At 44.7% G+C, this 26823-nt stretch overlaps 1 protein-coding gene across 1 annotated transcript; it reads left to right on the top strand.

Annotated features, from left to right (window-relative positions):
• The first annotated feature begins 155 nt into the window (after positions 1 to 155).
• On the top strand, positions 156 to 26452 carry si:dkey-82f1.1 (DENN domain-containing protein 2A). The gene is made up of 20 exons (XM_028958991.1): positions 156 to 466; positions 12150 to 12236; positions 13620 to 14594; positions 15878 to 16005; positions 17072 to 17187; positions 17919 to 18116; positions 18327 to 18420; positions 18642 to 18692; positions 18785 to 18972; positions 19491 to 19600; positions 19770 to 19839; positions 20061 to 20138; positions 21815 to 21955; positions 22119 to 22267; positions 23484 to 23661; positions 24168 to 24209; positions 24317 to 24422; positions 24874 to 25161; positions 25509 to 25595; positions 25689 to 26452. Exons 2-20 carry the CDS (start codon positions 12151 to 12153, stop codon positions 25718 to 25720), a joined length of 3117 nt encoding a protein of 1038 aa, XP_028814824.1. The 5' UTR covers positions 156 to 466; position 12150; the 3' UTR covers positions 25721 to 26452.
• The last annotated feature ends 371 nt before the right edge of the window (positions 26453 to 26823 follow it).

Below are 26823 nucleotides of genomic sequence, written 5' to 3' on the forward strand. Positions count from 1 at the left end.
GGGGGGGCAGAGAGCAGCGAGAGAGAGAGGTGGGGGGAGTTAATGTCTATGATGGAAAAGGAGAAGAGGAGGGAGCTGCAGAGGGAAGAAGGGAGGGAAAAAGGGGGGGGTCCCTGTGAGAGGGAGGGGTGGGAAAAGTTCAGAGAGCAAGAGAGAGAGAGCGAGGCAAGAGCACAGAACGAGATGAGAGCGAAAGAAAGAGAGCAGGAGACCTGAAAGCTGCTCAGGCTCAATGCTCAACTTTGTGGAAGAAGTTTGCAGTTTTCAGTTTTCGTATGAATTTGAGGAGTGTTGCTTTTGCTCTTTTTTCTCTCGTTCAAATTTTTTGGCAACAGGGGCCAGCGAGGAGGCAAGCTGCCTTCCAGGGGAAATCATGCGAGTGGATGCTGCCATATCCAGTGTCAGATTTCACAAAATGAGAGAGCGCCGCCGGACCACTTCTTCAGGGCTCATCCACCACGAGAAGGTAGGAGTCCAACATGCTTCCTCAGCACCGCATCCACAGTGACTGGAACGAGGGGTGTGTGTTTGAACTGCTTTTTTTTTTTTGTGCTTGTTTATGGGGTTTTATTATGTGTGAGTAACTGAGTGACTTACAGAAAGTCAGTGACTAAGTGTGTGTGTGTGTGTGTGTGTGTGTGAGAGAGAGAGAGAGAGAGAGAGAGAGAGAGTGAGAGAGACTGTACTGAGGGGTTCTTGGACATTCATATCTACAAAATGAGTTCCAAAAATCTATGTACAAAAAAAAAGGTAATAAAAAGTGCAACCTGGCAGACCCGAGCGAACAGCGAAAAAGTCCAATAGAGAGTGCAGAAAGTCACACATTCGCAAAAGAGACATTTGATAAGCGGTTAAATGTGGCACAGTCTCCACGAGTGCAGAGGAAAGTGGGTAATTGGATAAGTGAGGTGAGCCATTCCTGCCAGGGGAACAATGGATCCTCTTTACTGATGGCACAGCACAGAGCCAAACAGAATCGGAAGGAGTTCTGGTCTCGAAAGCCCCTGCATGGACTGAAGGACAACCATGTTGAAATGTGACTGCACGTTATGAACAATCGGATCCTGAGATTGCTACATGGTCATTAATTAGAGGCAAATTAGACACGAACTGCTTCTATTAGGGCCAAAACCTTCTGGCCGGTCAAGTGAACGGCTTTCTAATTTGTTACAGATTCGGTGCCAGGAGTTTGGCAGCGAACCCGTCCGCTCGTGTTTCACCACGTGTTCCCAAAACAAACGTTTCATTACAGGTTCAGATCCAGTCCGTTTTCACAGGTCAGGGTCTCGCGTGAGGCGGAGCTCTGTGCGGTTCTGACTCGGGACATATAATGTCATCAGCTCGAATGCGTTCCTCGGCACTTCCGAGAACTTCTTGGCCACATCTGGGATTCACTTTGTGAAGAGTAATGAGAGATTCCAGGTACTCCCCTCGAACGGTTCGATTCTGCGTCAGTGACCCACTTCTATCAGTGGTTATGAATGTATATCTCAGCCTTTTCAGGACAAAAGGCTTCCAAGTAACATCTTAGAACATTTCATCAAATGATCTGCTGTGTCTCGCTTTCATACGCATGACTAATCTGCTATTCTTCAGAGAAAGGAGATCTGACTTTTATGAAAATGCAGCAGATGAAATAATGTCCCCTTGACGTCTTCTTAAGTTGCTCTCCAAACATTCTGTAAATGGTGTAGGGTGTCGTTTCCATGTCAGAGATGTTATTAGATGTTCTTGAAATGTCCTGATGGGGCAACATTTCCTGGACATACCAGGGATGTTATTGTGTTATTGAGTAACATTAGGGAAATGTCCACAATAACACTCAGCATAAAATCCCCCCCAAAAAGGTGCATTTGGTGTTGAGGATGTTGGGAAGTTATGTAAGACACGCCTCAATCTTATTCCAAAAGTCAATCAACATTCCAGGATGTCCCGTTACTGGACGTCTCCATTACAACTATAAGGAAGGTCCAAAATATTGTAGAGAATGCCATGAATGTCTAGTAAATGTTTGGGGAACAAATCCTGTATGCTGGGAAGGTATCTATCAGAATTAAACCCACCATTTAATGTCTAATCCTCCATCAGAAAGAGACCAATGGAAAAAGTCCAATGGGCATGCTGCACCAGCACTGAAAATGCCTCAAAATACTGCCTTTCCAACACAGAATAGAGTCACAGGCCAGTTTTGCAACCACAATTCATAACTTTCATTATTGCATTTGAGTGAGTGAGCAGTTGACTTCTGAGCGGGTGATCTCTGACATTTCTTCTGTTTCACCATTGCAGTGTACATTGTAATGTAAATTGGCCTTGCTTCTGTCCTGTAAAAGACAGTGGGCGAAGTCGGTGACATCAGGGCCTTTTTCAAACAGTCCCCCACTGGGCTGACTCATGAAGAGCTCTTTTCAACCCCCCCTCCCGATAAAGCCACTTAGCACCCACCACTGACCGTGGTCTATGCCACATGGACCAGGCAGTGGCCGTTTCCACGGCGATGGCGTCAGAATGCACCCCGCTGTGCGCGTGACGGAATTCTTGCTGCCCAGGATTCCGTGAGCCCTTGAGCTTTGTGTGCATGGCTGGGGGAACGGGCCACAGATGTTGTTTTTATTAAAGCCCACCTCCTCCCTGCCTCTCTTACTCTGGCTCTCTCACCTCCTCCTCATCTCCTGCCCCCATTCACCTCAGGGCCTGTGCATGCAAGCTGTTGTCCACTCCTCTTGTGCTCTTCATTCCTTCATATCCATAACATTACACATATTCCCAAAACACCCTTGGGGTTGAAGCTGATTGTAGTTGGTATGTGTAGCCATATAAAGTGATTGTGTGAAATGTTGGAACTCAAATGTGGTTTAGTGCTTCCTCCACACTTAGGGAACGAATGCATCAAGGCCTGCTCTGGTGGAAGTGGTTTTCTGACTCAAAAGGAATCATAACTTACGGCCAAAGCTATTTCGTTTTCCACCGTGGTACTTGCATGCAGCTGGGTGCACTGATGAGGAAAGTCATCTGAGGTTTCACATCTGAGTGCGGAGAGGAGCACCCACAAGCAGCTTTGACCTGCTCATCTAACAAGACGGTAAATTCTGGGAATGGCCGACTGGGGGGAATATGTTTCCCTGGGATCGGTGCTGGCATCCCTCTCCATCATATTGTGTTCGTCTATTTTTCCAGTGGCTGCTCAGCCCACACAGTCCATTGGCTTTGGTTTTGGCAATGGCCATCCATGCTGAGCAACCAGTGCCAGTGGAAAAAGTTACCACACAAAGTGTCAACCGCACACAATAAAGAATGTTAATGGAAAATTGTCCAAAAAGCATCGATAAAAGCTCTTATCCCCCAAACAGTAGCACATTTAGCTTTAATTGAAAACATTTAGGGCTGCCCTGGAATGATTGCCCAACTTTCACCTCGCTTTCAGGGGTGAAACAGAAGCCAAAAAGTTGAACCACTCTCTGGCCATTATGATTCCTCTGTGGAGGGAGCGTAATGACTTAATGACGATGACGCTCGAGGCAGCAGAGGTAGAGTTAATTGGTCAGATTTGGCATGAGACGGAAGAAAACAGGCATTATGGGTCTGTTCTCTTTCCATCTCAGTGAGTAGACCTGAGAGCCTGAACTGTGTGTTTTAAGGCTGAAAATGTTGGATTTGAGCGTGCAGACTTAGACAAAGGGACACAGAAGGCAGGAGGAAGCTGTGCGTTGCTCGGCCGACCACTGACTCCGGAAACAAGCTTTTCCCAAGCTCTCGCCTCGCTCGACTCCTCTGGGAATAGCCGGGGGAATTATAAAAATCCATTCTGCACAGGCGTGCGGGGATGGGACCGCTGCGCTGATGGGAATTCTCAGGCAGAACCGCAGGAGCAGGAGTGCAAACAGGAAGGGTAACTCTAGATTTGGCACAGAGTCATCTCTTCGGCTGGGGGCGAGAAGAGAAGTCTTACTGGGAGAGACCGAGGCGGACTTATCCAGCCAGATGTCCGCCATTAAAATGCATCTCCCTGCGAACAGCTGTGGAGGGGAACTGATTTGCAGTGCACCTCATCATATGCAAGGGTGATGCAAAAAAAAATTCCTTCCTTCAGCAGAAATCGCTTAAACAGCAGGCATGGCTGTATATTTACTGTGCGTCAATTCATTCAATTGAAAATACTTAAATTACTATACCTAAAAGTAGAGTAATGTTCTGGGATGCAGCTGAAAAATATTCAGCCTTGATGGCCATGAAAAAAAACAACAGTGGTCCTGAACGATATGTCAAAATCTTTGAGCTAAGACTTTCTTTCTTAGGATAAATATTGATAGTATAGTTACAAATCAAACTAGTCTAAGTCTACTTTGTAAAAATGCAATTGCGTAAAAGTGGACATAAAAGTTACTTTAAAAGTAAGTTAAGAAAAAAACTTTCCTAAAGAGGTATTTGTTCAGTTGGGTCTGTAAAAGGTGAAGCATTGTCAGAAATGTATTGCAGATGTTCCACACTCCAGATCCTTCTCACCTGCAAAAGACTGAGAGGAACTTAATCCTCAGCTGATCCTTGATTTCCATCTGTGTGCTCTGTAGTGTCAGTGTTTCAAGGTTGGCCTCTGCTTTATGATTACATTCGCACTGAGGAATCGTCAAGTGACATAAGCTGACTGACATTGACAACATCTGTTAACAACTGAAAAATGGTGACGAGCACTTGTGTTTGTTCTCTCCTGTGCATATTGTGACATTAGGAACTGACTAGAGATGCATAAGGTTTTCAACAATGTGGTAACACTGCTTTTTGAAGATGGTGGATGAAGTGAAACGTGACAGTGATTAGTTGTCACGTGACACACCACAGCACAGCACCCAGTGAAATGAGGTCTTAGCCCATCCCCTGAGGGATCAGAGGGCAGCCGTGACAGGCACCCAGCGAGCAGTGTGTGGGGACAATCTTCAAACCGGGGGCTCAGCATTCAAACCGGTAACCTTCCAGTTACAGTCAGTCTCATTACCTGCTAAGCCAATCACTTACCCTGCCAGAATTTTGGCACATAATTACATAATTATTGTAGTGGCTTAAATCCTGCCCTGAAGAATGTGAAAGTGAAGTGATTGTCATTGTGAAACAGCACACGGTGACACAACAAAATGTGTCCTCTGCATTTAACCCATCACCCTTATTGAGCAGCGGGCAGCCATGACAGGCGCCCGGGGAGCAGTGTGTACCTCAGTGGCACCTTGGCGTTTCGGATTATGGAGCCCCTTCCTTAACCGCTAGGCCACCACTGCCAGCAAGAAATAGCTAAATTAGTCTTTAAAAACAGACACACCCATAACAAGAATCTTTAATATTTTCTCTTGTGTGGCAAAAAGGGGGTATATGAACTATTAAGAATTAGAGAAATTGACTATACCCTCTCTTCAGCCACTGATCTGTAGTCTGATAAATGCCCAAACAGCAACATTGCTCTCCACCAACAGCTAACTGGCTAGAAGCATTTTTGGAGAATGTGCAAAGATGTCAGAATTGTTTGTCTGTCCATGCTTGCAGGTCAAAACCAATACAGTTACGTTCCACATAAAACCAATGCTACCCTTGTCTTTTACAGAATGCAGAATGCCTGCAATGTGTGGTAATATTGTTCGGTTAAAACCACCATGCTAGCGTCATGCTATATAACAAACGCTGCCAGTTCCAGCCATAAAGGCAATTTAGATTAGCTGGTCTGCTCTGTGGGCTTTAAAGCCAGTAGGCTAATTGGTTACAGACTAGGATGAGCGTGCGGCAGCGTAGGAGTGAGCCTGGGATAAAAGAAGGGGGGGGGGGGGGGGGGGTTCAGGGATTTCTGGAGAAGGTAAGAAGAATCCTCCGCCCCTGCAAAAGAACACTGCTGAAATGTGATCTTTCTGTCCAGATGGGGGAATGGGGATTATTTTTGCTACTTCCCAGAAAATCTACTCTCTCATCTTCACTTCACATCTTCTTTTTCATAGACGCATGCTTTTTGGCTGTGCCTGCAGAATGCAGGAGAAGGCGCCTTTTGACCTCCAGTTCAGACCATTGCACGAAGAAAGACAATAAGAAAGTCTCAGCACAAGAGTCGGAAAAGCTGGAAACTGGGGCAGCCTGAACACAATGTTGGCTGCCACTATTTTCTGCAATAAGGTCTATCCTCTACTCTGTTTTTGAGCAGGGTGTTGTATTACATGCGGTTCTTTGCCTTGAGCAAAAATGATCCTCTCTTCAGTTTTGAAAGGACCATAGTTTTGTTAAAACAAGCCTGTATGGTCTGACTGCATGGCTGAAAGACATACAAAGTTATTCGAAACCTTGCTGAGCTTTTCAAATGTAACAACACCAGGATGGAAGCATAGGTCAGAAGGAAACTCCCTGACATAATAGAATGGTTCGGTCATTTATAGGGTCTGACAAGTTGACCTAAACAGGGTTTCCTTCACCGACATGTAAGTGTGCCTTGGATAATGCTGGCGGAACCATCACATTCATCAAAGGCTGAGTCTTGGGGCAGTGATCCCTCAAACAGGGCGGGAGTAGGGGGAGGATGGAAACCAGGCACCCACATCCTGCCATCACACTTCCTGTGCTGTCTGCCTTGTCTCAGCAAAAGCAAAAAGACAAACAAGAAAATAACTGTTTTGCATCGTGGTGTTTGCCCTCGAGGCCCTTGGCAACCAGCTGCCACTGAGCGGTTAGCCGCGTGGTCCTTCTCTTGCTCCGTAACTCCATCCTGTGTGACTCCCATGCTGCTTCAGAATCCCATAACGTTATATTCAGGCCACGTTCCTTCATCACACAAAACGATATTCTGCCTGTCCTTATGGACTTTTCGGAGGAGGGACCCACTGACCACATCTAGGACAAGTCACAGTAGAATTCAGGAAGCACAATAACAAGAAACACAACAATACATACCAGTACTATATTTAGAGGGAAATGATAAGAGTGCAAAATAGGCCCCAAACACAGAATATATGCATGCACACACACACACACAGTTGTGTTTTTTTGCATTGTCCTTTTTTTTTTTTGCATTGTCCTTTCTAGTTCCTGACACCCTTTTTTGTGGCTAACCCAGATTCAGAAGTCTCTGCAGCCCATACTTTCCCAAATATGAGAACAATAGGAGAGTGGAGGCACAGCTCTCATTACAGAGTGGTGGTAGACATAATGACTGGTATGGAGGGTAGACACGGGGTGCCCATGGGCCGTCTGACTGGAATGCTTTCACCATAGAGCGAGGAGGCACAATGTCCAGGGGCTTTGGAGGAAGGAATAAAGGGGTAACGGACAGAGAAAGACAGTTGGAGAAGGGGGCTGAGTCCACAGCACACTTGGACCCAGGCCAGATCCCCGCTATGGGATCTGCTTGGGAAAAGCAGGTCAGCACAGGCTGCAGAAAAGCACTGACTCCGCTGCAGGGAGAGATAAAATTCCATTGTTTATTTGCACATCTTCCTCCCCTCAGTCCGCCTCCCTTGCCCCTTCTCGAGCCGTCACCTCCTCTGGCCCTGAGATACTCCAGCCACCGCAGTCCCCTCCCATTCCCTCACACCACACATGGTGTGATAACTGGCTCTTCAAGCCTCTGGCAAAGCCTGGGGAGCAAGTGCGTTCTGAGCATCAGGGGAAAAAACAAATATCACTGTTCATCCCACTCAGTACACACCATCCCCCTAACAAAAAACACCCCAGAATCCTGCTTCCACAGGCTAAATGTGAAGTTGGGCGTTAAATTGATCACAGACGAGGTTGAACCGTGTGTTGAAAAAAAAAAACAGACATTCAGGCCACGAATGTAGACCTTTGCCAACAAAAGTAATGGCCAATGTGGGAAGGCAGTTTGGAATCCACACCTCAAGGAAAATGCCTAAACGTGAACTTCAATTTCTCCTCATTCTGTTAATGCTTTTAAAAGCCCAATTTCCAAGTAAAATATTGCAAGACTATGGCCTTTATTGAGAAGCCTGCAATGAAATGGTAGGGCATGGGGACGCTATGGGCAGGTCCTCTTTTTAGGTAGTTTAGGAAACTACAGAGCACTTTCTGCTCCACATGAATTGTTGGAGGCAATGGGAGACAACAGGCATGATGTCATGCTGTTAGGCTCTTTCAGGGCCCAACGGCCAGTGGATGAGGCCTTTATGAGAAGCAGCTGTGAGATGCAGAGCAACTCTTGGGATGTTGAGGCAGGAATGGATTGGCTCAACACCAGGTTCACTGTAAATGCTCACGACTTCACAGTCCAAAAGGTTCCACCCCTCTAGCAAAAAGGCAGGGCATTGCAAACAGACTCCTTTCTTTCAACTTCATGCTTGCTCAACACGTGTGTACAGGTCATTTCCACCAAAGAGTTTATAGACATCCAATCATTAGTTTCAGTGGAACCGACAACTGACAAAGTTAACCAGTAAACTGACTACATTATACAAAAGATCCATTTCCTACAGCCAGGTTTCATTTAATATAAATGGTTGAAGATGAAGCCACTTAGGGGATGAAAAAAATTATAGCTGATGAAAGCAGGGTGTGTTATCATAGCTCCATTTTAAGCTTTGTTGACAAAAAACATAGTTAAAGTCTTTAAAATCTTTTTGGTATCAGAATCAATTACATACCAACAAGGTACATAATGACAATACAAAAAAATGTTTTCCTGTGGCCATTGGCTTGAGTTCTATTTTTTTTTTAATGTGGTCTAAAACTGTACAAATGTTGGAAAGGTAGGATGGACTGTCTAATCTACCTCAACTGTTGGAAAGGTAGGATGGACTGTCTAATCTACCTCAACTTCTCTGAGATCCCATGAGCAGAGTTGCTGAAAGTGAAGTGATTGTCATTGTGATACACTGCACACGGTGCACACACCCTTGGTGAGCAGGGTGCAGCCATGACAGGTGCCCGGGGAGCAATGTGTGGTGACAGTGCTTTGTTCAGATAAATGTGTCCTCTACATCACCTTAATAAGCAGTGGGCAGCCATGAAAGGCACCCATGTGTGTGGGGACTCAGTGGCACATCAGTGCCACCTTGGGGGTTTAGGATTCGAACTGGCAACCTTTGACTACCCCACTAGGCCACCTCTGCTGCAGTTGGGCTGCTGGAGAGGCATCAGTGTTTGGATGCGGTTATGAAGGCTTGCTTGGATTGTGGCGGTAATTTGTGCGTCCAGAGCCGGGTCTTTGGCTTCTTGTTCGATGGGGGGATTTATGGTCAGAGGTCTAATGGTCAGGGTCCAGGCATTCCACTCACTCACTTCTGTCCACTCTTCAAACACTCACTCAGATACTCAGCAAAAGCAGACCAGATGTACACATCCCAGCCAGACTCATGCATGTAGATCTGCACCAAATGTGGGGATCAGCCCAGAAATGTTGGCTAATGTCAAAACTAGACTATTCTAGATCCCAGTGACAGCCATCACTTGGTTGGAGCGGTTAGTTATGCAACCAAACTGATAAACTCTCTGATCTGATTCCCTCGCCCTGACCCTACCTAGCCCCCCGCCTCCTTAACCCCTCCAAAGAACTGGTTCCATTCCCACCACAGTACCAGCTTGCTTATCTCGGCTGATTACCCTCTAATCCCATATTTACACCGAGTTGGTGTCGAGGGAGCACACAAGACACAGCAGTATTTAAAGCTAATGCCTGTCCTTGCTCTGGAACATGCACTTTGACCATAGATCTTCTTTCAGATATATGACTCGCACGCTTTCTTGGCAACATACACCCAGAAGCTTCTGTTGGCTTTTGGAATGGCTTGGTTTATAAATTTGTCCATCTTGAACGGATCAGAGCACTTCCCAAGTGTTCTCCTGGCCAGGAAAGACACACCAAGCAGCTTTAGAGGTAGGAGGTCATGGGGCAGGACAGGTAGGGGGAGTTCATCTATCCCATGGTGCTTTTATTGGATGGACCAGATGGTTTCCCCTCGTCACGTCATTGTAGGTGGAGCCATTTCTTGAAGGGTCATTGTTAACAATGGCATGTGAGGAAAAAGGAGCCACCCAAGGTCCAGCATACTTTCCAAAGACTAAAGTTAAGCCAGCAATAAAATAAGCAAGATTGTCAGTTTTATGGATTCTGATTAGCTGTGTCACGTGTACACACACGTCTTTGTGCCCCGAATTTGACTGCTGGCCCCTGTGCAGGCCAGTCTCTCTGGAACCTGTTAGAACTTTCCCTTAGACACTTTCAAGGAAAGAAAGTCTGCATCATTAAAATGCGTTGTTGCTACGGAGAGCATGCACCATCAGATTCATGGAATTATGGAAGCAGGTCCAGTGCATGCGCATAGTTGCCTCTGGCTATAGAACCTACCTCGAAATTGATGTTTGCAAGAACTAAAAAATCTGAACCCTCAGAAGACAACATCAATGTCACTACGTAATGCAATACGACCATTTCTCTTCCAAATATCCCCTCTCTTACAGCCCACACTTAATGTCAACCCTGACCCAGAATTTTTTTTTTTTCGGGGGCTGTACACATTCTTCAGCTCTGCTCACTTGGACTTCTTTTCTTACTTCTTTTCTTTCTCTCACCCTCTTCCTTCGGTGGGGAGAGAAAAAGCAGAAAGGGAGCGAGGAAGGGGCGAGGTGGGGGTTGCTGTTTCTCCTCAAACATGTGACCCTCTCCACTCACAACCCCTTTTCCCCCAACACACACACAGCTGAAAATCATTTGGGCCAGCAGGCCGTCGATGCACTGACGCAAGCGCCTTTGGATCTCTGGGGGTTCGCTCTGAGACAGACAGAGGGTGAGACAGGCAGAGAAGACAGGCATTAAAGCTCACTTGACATTAAGTGCATGAAGAGATCTACAGTGGGAGAGCTCTCTTTTCCGAGGGAAGGGTAGGCAGCTACTTCAGTAATTACTGGCCTTCAATTGAAGGTCATTGTTGTCCGCCGAATTAAGGTTAACCACACCCCACACCGAATGGCTTTAGCTCTTGTCCCAAAAACCCAGCATTGGAAGTGTGCATTAAAATACAGTCAGTTCACTCCAATGGACATAACATAGGCATTTAAGTGATGACAGTGATGCATTACTGACAATGGATTGTAGAGTCAGGGTTAGCACTTGTTTATGTTGGGGGGTGGGGTGGAATGGGGGATGGGGGGTGAAGGAGCCAGCAACTCTCTCAGGAAGCGTTTGATGGCCGGTGGGTGCCGTGTGGTTTCCGTGTGGTTTCCGTGTGCCTCTGGCTCCCATTGTTGATGTCATACTTCCTTGTTACCATTTTGGGAGAGTAGAGTGGCTCAGACGGGGACACGGCTGACACATCCTCTAAATCTGTGAAGCCATTACAAAAAACTGCTGAGGCCACATCGAGAAAATGATCTAAATTGTGCTTAATGAATGGCCCAAGGGAGTTTCTGAATACAGGTTTAGATCCCCCTAGATGTGACGAAACCAAATAACCATTCAGTTTTTGTTTTTTGCCCTTTAGTTAATTTCATGTCTTCTGTACAAACCTGTCTATGCAAGGACTTGTGTTACTGTAATATTTTTACTTAAAGCTTTACAATATCCAAAACAGTAATACTATTCCAGTAATACTGTGCTACCTGAGGGAATGTACATACTCACATTTGCCTATTTTTCTGCTTTTTGTAAGTGAATATAATGAAGGCAGCTGAATCAGATGTTGGTTCTGCAGAAGCCATTCGATCTGTTGGTTTGCCAGCAGCCACCAGTCTGAATGGTGTCCTTTTGTATTGGAATGTTGCTGACATCCTGCGGAGTAGGACCTAATTGCATTACACTCGGGAATTTTCAGGATTTCCCCCTTTAAAATGACAGCGTGGCTTCTGAACACTCATTTCTTCCACATGCTTTGCTTTCATCTGTCTGAGATTGATTTGATGCAGAAAACAAAAAGACAAAAAGCGTCTTGTTTTTGAGTCCATGCTTAACCAGGACACTTGGGATACATGAGTCCTTCACACTGTACACGTTATGAATCGCTTGAGGATTTCTTTACATCACCAGAATGCCTTCATATCAACCTACTACCTTATTTAAACTGGCTAGTAATCTGGCAATTTGAAATGAGCATGGGTTGGAATGAAATCATTCTAAGAGAGGGGTTGTCAAGGACCATTGTGCAGATGATGGAGACAAATATGGCTCCTTTCTGTTGTTGCAGAATGCCAGCTGCTAGCACCATGACCGGTGGGAGAGCACTGCTGCTCTGTACGAACGGCGAGAACTGCATCTACCAATCTGCCAACGGGTAAGAAATACACTACGTCAGTAGTGTACATGCAACATTGTATAGATGCTCTTTTAAATTTTCTCATATTCTTTAAATATGCTTTTTTTTGGCCTCTCCCATTGGTAGTTTCATTTCGCTGTATGCAAGGGTAACACTTCCCACAGTTTCTGCCCATAGACTGCAACCCCCCCTCCTTTCTAATCTAAACACGCCAAGCCTCCTGCTATGAGGATACTATGCCTCCCCCCATACACACACTTGTGCTTTTCTCTCTTTTCTGGCCTCCAGAGTCTGACCTTGTTTTTCCTTTTAGGTGCTCCATGTCTCATAAAAACTATGGCTTTATCCATACGGGAAAAAATCAAATAAGGCCAAGAGATTTACAAAATATCCCACCCCCAGTTTCCAATGGCAGCCAAAGACTGTAATTCAAAAGTGTGTCTTTAAAAAATGCATTTTTTGAGGATGTTGTGCAAGTTGTCTGCATACACATCACTGCACTGCATGGCCATGGCAATTATTCAGTGATCTCATGAAATGTCAAGGGGTTCACGTTTCTTCCATTTGTTTGTTGAAGCAAAATCACAAGTTGGCCAGAAACCCAACTTGTGTTTACTAAGCCAATCCGACGAAAGAAAATGATGAAAACGGAGACGAGAATTCCCGCAGCAACTGCAAATGGCCGAGAGACCTGTTCCAAAACTGAGGGCCCTAGTTCACCTATGACCCAGTAACCGGGATGCTCAACAAATAATAAATAAATTCATTATAGTTGCATGAACTCATCACAGTGACACTGTGGATCTGTGAACATTGTAAATGATTATAAAAATTATCAGGGACCAAAAACAACAATCCACTAGGGGCGGAGAAACTCCAAATACATTTACATTTACACTTAAGGCCTTTGGCAGACGCCCTTATCCAGAGCGACAAATATTTGGCAGCAGATACCCCGAGCCCCACCCAATTCATTTATATTTGCTAAGTAAACCTAAATAAATTCAAAACTTACCCTACTGTTCACATAAGTTCGGCACAAATAGGAAAGCACTTGTTCAACTAAACAAAATAAATAGTTTGAAATTCGATCAGTCTGAAAAGCATCTGTTTCTGTCTGCATCAATATAATAATACTCCTAATGCATTTCATGAAATAACATGCTTGCATAACATTAATGTGCTGGAATATACCCAGAAATATTTTTTAAAAATGAAATTATTGGAAAGCTGCACTCTATACCTTGTGTGTTAATGTAGCAGGGTGTTATCACTTACTTCTCAGCATGCCAGATACAAGGTGTGATGTGAGCATGCAAAGTCCTTAAAATGTGTGAAATGTAAGGTGAAACTGAGAAGATGTGATGATTTTACTGTTTCTCATGATGGTGCTTTTTGCAGGTTCCAGTGCTGTGGATTAAAGCTTGGAGACAATCCGTCTACTGTGCCCCGGCGGCCAGACCAGGACGGGGACGGCAAGGTTGCGCTTGCGCCCCTGGATAATAGCAGCAACAGCCCAGGGGGTGCCATCATGCTTGCCCACAAGAAGTCCAGCAGCACAGACAGCCGCACCATCGAGAATGGCTTGAGTGGCTGCAACAAGCTCTCCAAGACTCCTGGAGGCCTGAAAAGCAGCAACAGCATCCGAGACAAGATCTCCCAGTGGGAAGGCAAGACAGATACCACAGGGTCTTGTCCAGCAATGACAGGACCAAAGGAGGCAGACAGTGTAAGGAAGAAGGATGTCAAAAACATTGAGGTCCAGAGGAGGGACAGTAAGAGAATTGTTAGCTGGGAGAGAGATGACTTTGGAAAGGAAAATGGAGGAAAACTGGGGGACTCAAGGCCTATGTCCCCTGAGGCACCTTCAAAAGACTGGGATGTGATTCTGGACAAGGGTCCTCGAAGTAAAATGGTGGAGACAGTGCAGGATAAAAAATCTGTTTTGACTCACATAAAAAAATTAGAGCAGGCCATGAAAGAGACTCCAAACAAGTCTTCCTTGGTGATGCCTGGCAACTACTTCTGTCCTCCTTCAAAGGAGGAGCAGGAGGAGGCAGAGAAAAGAGGATCTGAGCCTATTTTTGGGACGCTGGATGTGGTTCGGCCCACAGGGAGCCGACGGGGTCAGGACGGAGACCCAGAAAACGTGTACACTGAGCCCGGGGCACCATCCATCAACCCTGTGCCAAAACCTCTAAGGACCTTCCAGCACCATACTCCAACAGGCACTCCCACATCTGTCTCGAGGTCTGCAAAAGGCAGACGGAACCTCCCTCCTCTTCCTTCAATCCCCCCACCGCCGCTGCCCACGTGTCCCCCGCCTGGCGTCTGCAGGAGGCCATGGGCAGACAGACCTGCGGACAGCACTAATAGGTAGCAAAGGGGAGAAGAATACAGATGTCTACAAATAAGCCTTATGCATGAGCCAGTCAGAATGTTTCCATGCACAGTTTTGTGGAGCTACAGTTATAATGCTACTGTGTTTACCAGTATAGCACAGGTGGGGAATCTTTTTATTAGCCCCCTTTTAGATTGTCAGTATTGTGCTTTTGCTGGGTTGGCTTAATACATCAAAGACGAAAAGAACAAGAAAACAATTGGGCAGGTTAATTTTTTTTTTTTTTTTATATTTAGCCAGTGTTTTCTTTTTTCAGTGTATATGCAAACGGTGAGTGCTGGCCTAACGGTTAACACGACGGACTAGTAACCAGAAGTCCCGTAGCCGGCACTGAGTCGAACTCCCCCACAGAAAAAAGGGGCAGTGGTGGCCTAGCGGTTAAGAAAGCGGCCCCGTAATCGGTTGAAAAGCGGTTTCAATCCTGATCCGCCAAGGTGCCACCGAGGTGCCACTGAGCAAAGTACACACTGCTCCCACACTGCTCCTGCCTTTCATGGCTGCCCACTGCTCAAGCAGAGGACACATTTTTTTTTGTGTCACCGTGTGCTGTGCTGAAGTGTATCACAATGACAATCACTTCACTTTCACAAACGTAGCTCAACTACCAATCACCACAGCAGAGGGCACATTTTTTTTTTGTGTCACCGTGTGCTGTGCTGAAGTGTATCACAATGACAATCACTTCACTTTCACAAACGTAGCTCAACTACCAATCATATTATCTGAGAAAGTTAGCCTGACATTGGGAGGTTCAATTTATACTCAATTTATTACGTAATTCATTGCATGTCATTTAAAGGTAGCACAGTAATTCATTCTTTTGTGACAACTCACACACTGAGGTCACTGAATTCTTTAGTCTTCCATTAATAAGTGACAATGGAAAATCATCTCAGTAAGTTTTGGTGCACAGATTCTCATGTCTCTTTCATCACTCTACTGGCTTGTCCTGTTTTTAAACTGCATTTTATGCTTTAAGGAGCTACAATTGTGCACATCAAGTGCATTTATAAGTTTTGTACTGTCTTGAGCAAAAGGGAGCTATTTTATTGACATTTATTTGTACATGCACTACGTCAACCAGAGGTCCTTTGTTTGCTTTTGTCCACTAACCTAATGAAATGTGAACACAAAATTACTGTAATAAGTTCACCCAGCAAGCACAACAAACCCTGAAAGTCTCCAATTTCCTGCAGCCGTTGCCGATCCGCCTCAACCCCTTTCTGAAAGTGGTGTTTGTGTGTTGGTTTACCTGCAGGAAATCATATGAATTTGAGGACCTGCTGCAGTCGTCCACAGAGAACTGCAGGGTGGATTGGTACGCCCAGGCCAAGCTGACCCTTACACGCACGTTATCAGAGGAGAACGTCTATGAGGATATCCTAGGTAAAAAAAAACAAGCACAGACACACACAAAAGCTGTGGGGAGAAGAAGGGGAATTTATGCACTGGGTACAGAAGTCATGCTGTTAATATATAACCCACGCTCTGAATGAAATCTCATGCCACATGTGTACAATTTGCAATTTGCCACTTAAAGCTAAAGCCTTTCCTGTGTCATCTTTTGAGCTGGATTCCTTTTAGGGTGCATATGCACAACTTACACAGGACAGCGGTTTCACTCATAACAATTCGCAGCATACAGGACAGGATACAAAGACATACAAACAATGACCCATTGCAGACTAGACACAATCAGGCTGTATTTGTACCCGGAACATCAGGTGAACACAATCAGAAAGTTAGGGCGATGACATCAGACACCAGCATGCGGTAATGCCTTGGTTTATGAACTGGATTGAACTGGATTGAACTTTATGAACTGGTGGGTCCATAGCTCATTAGCTGGGTAAACTTTTGAATTAATGATTAAATTGTCTCTGAGTGGCAGTATTAGTTGGCATTACGGTTGGAATGCATTATAGGATTTACGATGGAATTGTAGGTAGAGTTTAGTCCCAGTCCCAGTTCTTTCCATTCCAACTGAAAGGAACTGGATGTTCTTGTCTCATGTCTTCCTCCTACAGGCTGCATCTGGTGGATGAATTTAAACAGGAGTGAGGCTGTGTATCTAAAAAAGATCTTTGCCTTACTCTCTAACCCTCCTTTGTACCGCTCAAGCCTCCCAGAATGTTTGGTAAAGCATGTCGGTAAATCTACTGCACGTTTGCACTGTCACTGAAGCGGTTAATGATGCGAGTGGCGCTCGTGTGAGGAGTGCCACTGGCGCTGTAACAAACATCTGGAGCAGAAGTGAAAAAAAAAGCGAAATAAAAAAACAAAGTCAGCTGGAAAACTTTGCTGGAAAAGAGGAATCAAAAACGCAATCTTTTAACAGTGGGAAATAAATATCGTTGTGAATCTGTGTTTGGAAATGGTCTGCCGTGTCCCGTGGCTGGAAAAAAAGAATTAACCCTGCAATATTTACCAGTATGGTTGTTTCTCTTCACAGACCCTCCATCAAAGGAGAACCCATATGAAGACATTGAACTGGAGAGGGACAGCAAGGGAAACAAATGTCCGCTGCCTGTTTCACTTGCATCTTCTGCACCTGACACACCAACCAAGGTAGGAGTCATGAGCATTTTTGTTTGCATCGCAGCTGCGATCCCTACAGAAAGATGGTATGGTCAAACTCAAACATTACAATAAAAAAGAAAAAACAAAAAAGGCCAAAAAGTTTCCAAAACTGTGAAAATGTTCCACAATTCCTTAATAACAAACGGCGATTTTTGTTCTTTCAATAGCAAATCTAAATATATCAGTTGTCTTTACCGACAAATGAGTACACTGAATGAAATAAAATGCCCTGCCCCACAGAATACTATAGTATTACACTATAAAGCTCATATTTGGTTTGAGCAATTTAATGTATGGAATACTCAGGCAACAAGCATATACAGTGCATCCGGAAAATATTCACAGTGCATCAGTCCTTCCACATTTTGTTATGTTACAGCCTCATTCCAAAGTTATTAAAACACCCCATAATGACAACGTGAAAAAGTTTACTTGATGTTTTGGCAAATCTATTAAAAATAAAGCTAAAAAATGAGAAGCTCTAAATTGAGCTGTACATGTGATTTATCATTTTAAATTTTTTTATAAATTTGCCAAAACCGCAAGTAAACTTTTTTCACGTTGACATTATGGGTTAGAATACTGACATAACAGTAGAATGCTGCAACATTACAAGATGTGGAATGTGTTTTGCAGTGAGTTGAGACACAGTAGACAACACTTTAAGATCAATGCTGACTTCATTCCTCACCTCTTCCTACCATCTGGTTTGACGACAGCTCTCGTCCAAGCCAGGATTCTTTAGGCAGAATTCTGAGCGGCGCAGCTTCAAATTGCTGGAGTTGCGTAAGACCAACAGGGACTGGGGTATTGCGTCCCCGTCCAGAATCAGCCCGCCATCCACCCCCAGTAGCCCCGATGACACGCCGTGTCTCTCTGGAGACCCTTACAACCGCCGACGCAGGAAAATACCAAAGGTACCATCTTGGGCATCCAGACCCATAGTCCAGGTTTCAGAAAAGTGATTCATGGTCTGAGGCTGATGTTCAGGGAGTCACTCTCTTGTCTGGGAATGCTTCAGAGAGCTGAATCGCTTGAGAGGCTGCTCTGAAAAGAAAAAAGACATTTCCTGCAGTGCTGGAGGTGCCTTTTACGAATACTGAATACAATGTGCTGCATTCCTGCAGATGGTGCTGAAGATCAATGGCATTTTTGAGGCGAGGAGGGGCAAGAAGAGGATGAAGAGGGTCTCCCAGTCCACTGAGTCCAGCTCAGGAAGAGGTGCGTCCTCTCAAGAATTTCCATCAAAGGGCCAACTGTAGCCATACCATATGTGTTTAGTTAGCTTTATGGGCACATGTACAGGTCTCGGTTAGAGACTTTTGGCCCATTTTTCCATGCAGGATTGAGTTACTCAATATTATCTAATACACGTGTGAAACAAGGCAGGTTCCTTGAAGGTTTCTTTAGGCAATAAACCTCTGTCTGTTCCCCTAACACAGTTACAGATGAGAACAGTGAGTCTGAAAGTGACACAGAGGAGAAGCTGAAAGGTAAGGACAGCATCACAGTTCATGTTTTATTGTACATCATAGAGCGTCAGCGTCCCAGACTGTCTTAAGCCCTCTGTCTCGGTTCGTCTCAGCACACAGCCAGCGGCTGGTGTCGGTTCAGACTATGCTGAAGCAGACGGGACGATACCGCACTCTGGAGCGGGACTTGATGGATCTGCAAGAGAGGAAGCTCTTTGAGTATTTCTTGGTGGTTGCACTACACAAAACTAAAGCTGGGGCACCTTACCTGCCTGAAGTGACTCAGCAGTTTCCTCTAAAGGTAAAGAAAACTGTGATTGACTTCACACACACTTTGCCTCCCCCCCCCAAAAAAAAATACACATAAGTACCTCCAAGTCCAATAATGAGCCCTTGTAGACTTTACCATCTGAGACAGAAATAGACTGTGAATGAACCCCTGTTTCTGACAGTATAGGTGTGCAGTGGTAGTTCTGTACAGACTGTTCATCTGTTCTGTACAGTTGTTTCAAATTCTATTACATTGGGCTGCTCAGGAGTGGGGGGGCTGTCCAGTTATCTGATATGGCAAACTGATACAGCACCAATTGGACACCTCTCACAAAGACACAAATATTTCTTTTCTGTAATGCACGTGGCTGTAATACAGCGTGAAATTCAACCACACCAGAACATTTAAATAGATGTCTTCACACATTCTCAAATGCTAGAAAATTACATTGGGAACCGTTGTCATCATTTCTATTTGAGAGAAAGCAGCTTTTGTGGAGATCTTTGAATACCGACTGGACTTTAATATTGGCTTCATTTTTTTGCTAGCTTGAAAGGAGCTTCAAGTTCATGCGTGAGGCTGAGGACCAACTCAAAGTCATTCCTCAGTTTTGTTTCCCTGATGCTAAGGACTGGGCTCCGGTGGATAATTTCCCCAGGTGAAAATCTTAACTTATTAACCTATTTGGGAATGATGTATGTTGATCACCAGGCCGGTCTATTTGGGGTTATTATTGGATTTAGTTGTGTACTATAATTTAGGAACCGGTCTTCAGAGGAATGATTAACATGGAGAGAAAACTGATCATGCCTTTTTACGTTTTAAAGTGAGACCTTCTCATTTGTCTTGACTGGTGAGGATGGAAGCCGAAGGTTTGGGTACTGCCGCCGATTGCTGGTGAGTTGCTGGTGGTGCACAGCGTTTTGGTTTTTCACTTTGGCGGATCTAGGACATTCTGAGAAGATACACAGAAGTCAACCTATGTGATTCTGCACAGTGTTCTGTTTCCTCACCACTGCACGTACTGCAAATGCCTGGCAAACACGAGGCTGATGGTGCAGTTAACCTCTGGAGAGGAAACTGTGCCTGACACTTTGTGTTTTGCTTTGTTCTTGCAGCCAAGTGGGAAAGGAAGGAGGCTACCTGAGGTCTACTGCATCGTAAGCCGTCTGGGCTGCTTTGACCTCTTCTCTAAGGTATTCACTTTTGTGGAATCATGTGCATGTATAATGTAACAGAATGCAGACAAAGAGCCCTCAAAGAAAATGTAGGTCACATACTCTTACAATTCTTACAGTAGAGCTGTAACTGGGGCCAAGCCCAGCAGAATCCGACCCGACCCAACCTGACAAATACAGCTTTTTAAAAGCACAGCTTTCTTCATGCACGCCACGTGTGCTAGACTACGAGGTAAAAAATGTGCATGGAAATTAACAGGTTTAAAACGTAATTGCCACAGGCTAGTTAAGTTTCACCTCCTCAGCATCCTTTTTTGTTTCACTCGAGCGATAATTAAACGCATTACCTGAGAAGGGTTGTCGAGTGTTGAGGTTTATCAAAAATTTTTACATTTAATAAGACAAAAATGCTTTTTCACAGAAAACAAACTTACAATCAGCGAATCATATGGAAAGGGCAAATACTATATACAAGAACTCGATTTGACATGACCCGACCGGACCCGAGCCCAACTAAAGTGACCCTTCTGACCTATCCAGAAACTGAGCGTGGAAATGTCACTTTTTACAAACAGGGTCTGAAATCTTTCACTTAACAGATCAAAGTCAAATCTAGAATTCTATCTTTGTATGTATTTTTGTTGTAATCACTGGTAGCTACAAATCTTAAGCCTTTCATATCTGCATATACTACCCATCAAAAGTCTTGGCAGAACTAGTCTATGGATGCTACAAGATTATTATAATCTAATTATGTGAATGAAAGTGGAAAATAAAACTTTTTATTGACAATAAACAAACAGAGATGCGCTCAGAAGCACCGAAAATGCAGAAAATGCATTACCTTCAGTGTGTGCAGGTAATGCAGACAAAACCCCATTCAGGAATGAGATCATGTTAAAGGAGTGGAACTCAGTATAACAGTGGGGTCAAATGAGGAACAGGTAAACACAGGTGAAAATTCTATTTAAAAAAAACCAAACATATAACACACTTGCCTTTGAAACCGAAGACCATAAAGTCACAGGTTTGAACCCCACTTTAACCATTTTGTCCCTGAGCAAGACACTTCACCCTGAGTTGCTGTCCCTGTAACAACTGATTGTAAGTCGCTGTGCATAAGCACAGGTACCATAGGTACCATATACCAGCTACCAGAGCATCTGCTATATGCTGTTAAATGTTAAACAGCCAAAAGGTTGATGAAGAGTGATCTCATGGATTTGAGTCTTCTATTTTGTTCTATAATGCACAAATTCATATATGTGTAGATTGAGAACTAGCCAGAAGTAGCTACTGTTCACTTTGTTTGTTGGGACCTGCTGTGACAGTATGGTTCAGCCTGTGAAAAAGACGGACACATTAAAATGCATGGCAAAATATTCCCCGATTCAGCAGCAGGAAGCTGCGGACTGCCTGCGTTTCTATGTACAAGGCCTCCGTTCTCCCCCCTTCCCACCACGCTCGAAACTCCCACACAGAGCACCACCCCCGTGTCTTTTCAACCCCACATTCCCAAAGTGAGCTGGAACTCCGGTACCCGAAACACATGTGAATTCCAGCTGATGTGGTCATCGTCGTAAAGCGGGCCCTCTAATGAAATGTAATTTTGCCGTGCGTGCCCATATGGGCATGTTCATTTGGTTAGCGTGCCCATGTGTTTGTGGTTACGTTGCGCTGTAAATCTTAAACAGATCCTGGACGAGGTGGAGAAGAGGAGGGCCATTTCCCCAGCGCTGGTTCAGCCTTTCATGCGGGGCATCATGGAAGCTCCCTTCCCTGCCCCTGGGAGAACCATAACTGTGAAGAACTTCCTGCCCGGGTCAGGTACCGAGGTGTGTTCTTAACAGACACTGATTCTGACCTGTCATGACAGCGGGAATTATTATGACATACTGGATGAGAACGAGCCTGTGTGTGAGTGTCGAAGATGGGCCGTGGCGGAGGCATTCCCAAGCCTTGCCCTCCTCCTGAACACGTTCCTCTGGTCTGGCCCAGGTCATTAAGCTGTGTCGGCCGTCTGACTCCCGTCTGGAGCATGTGGACTTCGAGTGCCTCTTCTCCTCGCTCAGCCTGCGGCTCCTCCTGCGCGTCTTCGCCTCGCTCCTCCTGGAGCGCCGAGTCATCTTCACCGCCGACAAGCTCAGGTGGGCAGCCGACCTCGCAGCCTCTTCTACGGCACGGCATGACAGGGCCAAGCAGGTGCTTTCGTCCAGGAAAACGGCTTAAACTGCGATTCACTGCCTGCTTTGAGAAGGGTTAGTGGAACAGTTTATCAAGGAATGAGACGAACGATGGAAAAAGTGCTGCTGTGTGGTATAGTCGCCTAGTTTTTTTTCTACGGAAAAAGTTTCAGCATGCCAGACACAAGTTTAACAATGAAAGGAGAGTCTCTTGGCTTCGGGACGCTGAGGCAATTACCATGTTTTTTTTTTTGTTTTGTTGTCTCTAGGTTTTCTCTAACCTTTTCATTCTCATCCAACAACAGACAAAGAACGGCGGTAGTAACGCCGGGCGGTTGAACTGTGATGTCGTGGCTTTAGTGTACTCAACGCTAGTGAAATTTAGATCATACGTTTCTAATAATCAAGAATATTCGAGTTATTTGGTCCTTAAAACTGTCCCAAGCAGGCGTCACTTCCAATTCATTACACTGCAGGGTTTTGTGCGTTTGTGCCACCTAGTGGTAAAAAGGAGAATCACATTATTGAAATAAAACAGGGTCACATGACCAAAAAATCTTTAATAACCAGTTAAGGCAAGAAAAAAACAAAAAACACTTAATTAGTTGAACAGGTAATAGCCACTTTAGAGTAAACAAAAGTAAAATAACAATTTCTGTTGCAAAGTAGGATCAAACGCATTTTTAAGGGGCAGTGGTGGCCTAGTGGTTAAGGAAGAGGCCCCAAAAATCAGAAGTTTGCTGGTTTGAATCCTGATCTGCCAAGGTGCCACTGAGCAAAGCACCATACCCACACACTGGGGCGCCTTTCATGGCTGCCCACTGCTCACTCAGGGTGATGGGTTAAATGCAGAGGACACATTTCACTGTGTGCACCGTGTTCTGTGCTGCTGTGTATCACATGTGACAATCACTTCACTTTTTTTTTTTATATATATTTATAAAAATATGATTCAAAATGTATTTCCATTGGCTATAGTACTTGTAAAGTAGTACACAAGTGCTGTTTTTTTCACATTAACATTAGTGACACATGCAGGACCAGAAGAGACTGACCAATCAGCACACAGCAGCACACAGGTCCTTTTCTCTTAAATGGTATTTCTCAGTTCCTGTCATTGCTCGCACTTGGTGGCCACCCTAGTCACCATTTGTCTTAATTTCTTCTGTCCTCCCAACAGTACGCTGTCTCAGTGCTGCCATGCAGTGGTCGCCCTGCTCTATCCTTTCACCTGGCAGCACACCTACATCCCAGTGCTGCCCCCGTCCATGATGGACATTGTGTGCACCCCCACACCCTTCATCGTGGGCCTGCTCTCCAGCTCTCTTCCCCGGCTCAAAGAGCTGCCCATCGAGGAGGTGCGTCTCCCTGTGAACTGGTCTTTCCTTACATGAATCAATTTTTTTTTTAAAATATATTTATAATGCACTGCTATGTATTTTTCACTACTGATTGTGGAGTGTGTTAATTACGGTAAAGCTGCCAAATCGCTTTTTTGATAATAAAAAAAAAAAAAGTTTCAGCAAATTGATTGTGGTTACCTGGGACTTCTGTGATTAGTCTTTTAGATTTCCTGTGGTGGGCAGCAGAGGAAAGGGAGGAGGGTGATGGCTCTTATCTATTTTTAGTTCAGGAGACAGATGTCGAACTGTAAAACGTCATTCGGTTTCATGAGTAAAGATCAGAAGGTGATTCTTTTCTATATTTTCCTTTGAGCTTTTCCTATTTCAGGCCGGGCCTCATGTGTCGGTGTGTGACACGTCTCCCCCTTGAGCCTTGACCCTTTCCTCCGTCTAACAATGACTCTCCGTTTAAAAAAAAAGAGCAGGATGTTACATCACCCTCCCTTCTGCTCTGCCCACAGGTTCTGGTGGTCGACCTTGGCAACAGCCGTTTCCTCAGACAGGTACCACCTGGCACCCCAGCTAACACCTACTACACAGTCTCATCTAGTCTCGGCTTCATGCACACATGCACATCCGTAACGCGTCCGTACGTATGGTCCCTCCTCAGCTGGACGATGAAGACTCCATTCTACCCCACAAACTGCAGGCAGCACTCGAGCACGTCCTGGAGAGGAGGAAGGAGCTGGCCACTGACAAAGGAGATTATCCCAGTGGTGAGCTGACATTCAGGACGTTCACTGGGATTCACAGACATCTTTTCAACTCAAAAGCACACAGTACTGCTGCCAAATAAGCATGCAAGAACAGTACAGTAAATTGTTAATTTAATTAGAAAAGATGATCATTATGATATTCATTAGTACATTAAACCAAATGTACATTAATAAATATACATTAATACAATATTAATTAATATTAATGCAATTTTCCACTTGTGAGACTAATAAAGGTTGATCTTATACATATGTAAATTACATAATACATATGTAATCTTAATAACCAGGTTTCATAGACTTGATTAAGCTTTTAATGCACAATGTCAATTGTCTAGGGTATTTTTTGTAAAACAAATATTTCCCTTGGGGTCAGTATGCTACTGCACAGGCTCAGTGGCAGATAATGTGACATGTAATGACCTCCACCACTTCTCTGCTCCGACTGCAGAGTCCAGCTCTCTAAGCGCCGTGGTTTCCGAGGCCTTCGTCCGCTTTTTCGTGGAAATGGTCGGCCACTACTCGCTCTTCATGGGTGGTGTGGAGCGAGATGACGATTCGGCCTCGGCCTCGGCCTCCTCCACCTCACCATCCCCCACGCCCTCCTCCTTCCACCGCGAGGCCTTCCGCAAGGCTGTGTCGTCCAAAAGCCTGCGCCGTTTCCTGGAGGTCTTCATGGAGACGCAGATGTTTGCCGGATTTGTGCAGGAGAGGGAGCTCCGCCGCCAAGGCCTGAAAGGTGAATCACGCTGTTCAGATTTGAAGATTTAGACTTTGATATTCTGATATACCCTTTTGAGGGGTGAGGTTGATATGGTTTAACATTGTGCGTTGCCTTTCTTTTATTAAACGCGTGCATGACAGTATATTTGGCGAACAAAATGTTCTATTTCATTCAGAAAACACCACATTTAGCACCACAGTGATCAGTGTTGTCATTTATTAAAAAAAGAATTATTTAGAATTTCATTATATCCTTCTACAAATATCAATGTCTCTAATATTTTCCCAGAAGGTCTCCTATGCCCTCATGCTTCTCACCTGTGGAATTCCTGTTTTTGTCTGGTGTCATTATGGGTATTAAAGGTCTGTTTGAAGTGCGGGCCCAAGACTACCTTGATTCACTACCAGGAAGCGAGAACCGTGGAGTGAACAAATTCCTCAAAGGTCTAGGTAAGGGCTGTTGTCTTTGAGATGGTCTAATCAAATTAGAGCACTATGTTTTACAATTTTTACATATTTTACCACATTTTTTGTACACTCTAGGCCATAAGATGAAATTCCTCTCCAAAAAATGAGCGATCCGCTGAGCACACGAATGGGCAGCGACCAAACAGACCTGTGTGTGTTGGGCATCTGATGGACCAAACAAATGGAGTGACCACGACTCTGAAGCCTGAAGGTGCTACAAAAACCACACGGAGGGAAGATGAAATGTTTCAGAGGAAAATGCAGTAATATGGCCGAATGGGAGCTGTTTATTTCCAATTCGGATCCATCTTCTCTGCCAAACAAGAACAAGCTGAATGAGCCTGAGAGCAGGAGGGTAATCGGAAAACACACCGAAACAAGAGAGAGAGAGAGATGCCCAAGCTAAATTCCTGTTGTACAGATCCACTTTTCCACTACAGCTATAGAGTACAACTTCCTTAAATACAGGAGGCTATAATTTAATTTATATTCTTTTTAGACAAAATTTTTATCTGATCTTTTAAAAAGTCTCTTGTAGTTCTTAGATCATTATTTATCATGTTGTACTTTTTGTGGACCACTTTGAGCTCTTAAAGAAATGGACCACTGTGATCATTTGGACTTGACGTGGGAATGTGATTATTGGAAATCTTCCCGTGTGACAACGGGAGAACCTTCGGTGGAATAGTGTTTGGAGTGACCGAATCTGAAGGAAGACTTGATTTTTGTTTCTCAGCCTACTGTCTTGACCTAAATCATTCCAAGACCACTACATTGTAAACTTTAAACTGATGAAGGCAATGGAACTGTATGATAAATAAAAAAGTGATTTTGATGAATTTGTTGTGTTGAATTGCATTAATTGTATTACCTAAGCAGTTTAATTTTAATGAATTTGACCTGGCTGTGCATGGTAACGTGGCCTAACAACACCAAGGTTGTGAGTTTGAATCCCGGCTCGAACCTTATGCGTATGTGGAGTCTGCATGCTGTCCCCGCAGGTTTTCCGGCCTCCTTCTGCCATCCAAACATGGACATTGGGTTAATTGGAGACTCCTAATTTTCCGTATGCAACAGTGAATGGTGCGTGTGCCCTGCAGTGGGCCGGCGTTGACACTGAGAAGGATTATGGAAAGTGAGTCAATTAGAACTGGATTTGCAGAACTATTTCAGCCACCAATCACATTTTTCCCCTCTTCACTCTGCCTGC

The sequence above is a fragment of the Denticeps clupeoides genome, chromosome 17 (assembly GCF_900700375.1).
Source record: "Denticeps clupeoides chromosome 17, fDenClu1.1, whole genome shotgun sequence".
In the NCBI taxonomy this organism is placed as follows: Eukaryota; Metazoa; Chordata; class Actinopteri; order Clupeiformes; family Denticipitidae; genus Denticeps; species Denticeps clupeoides.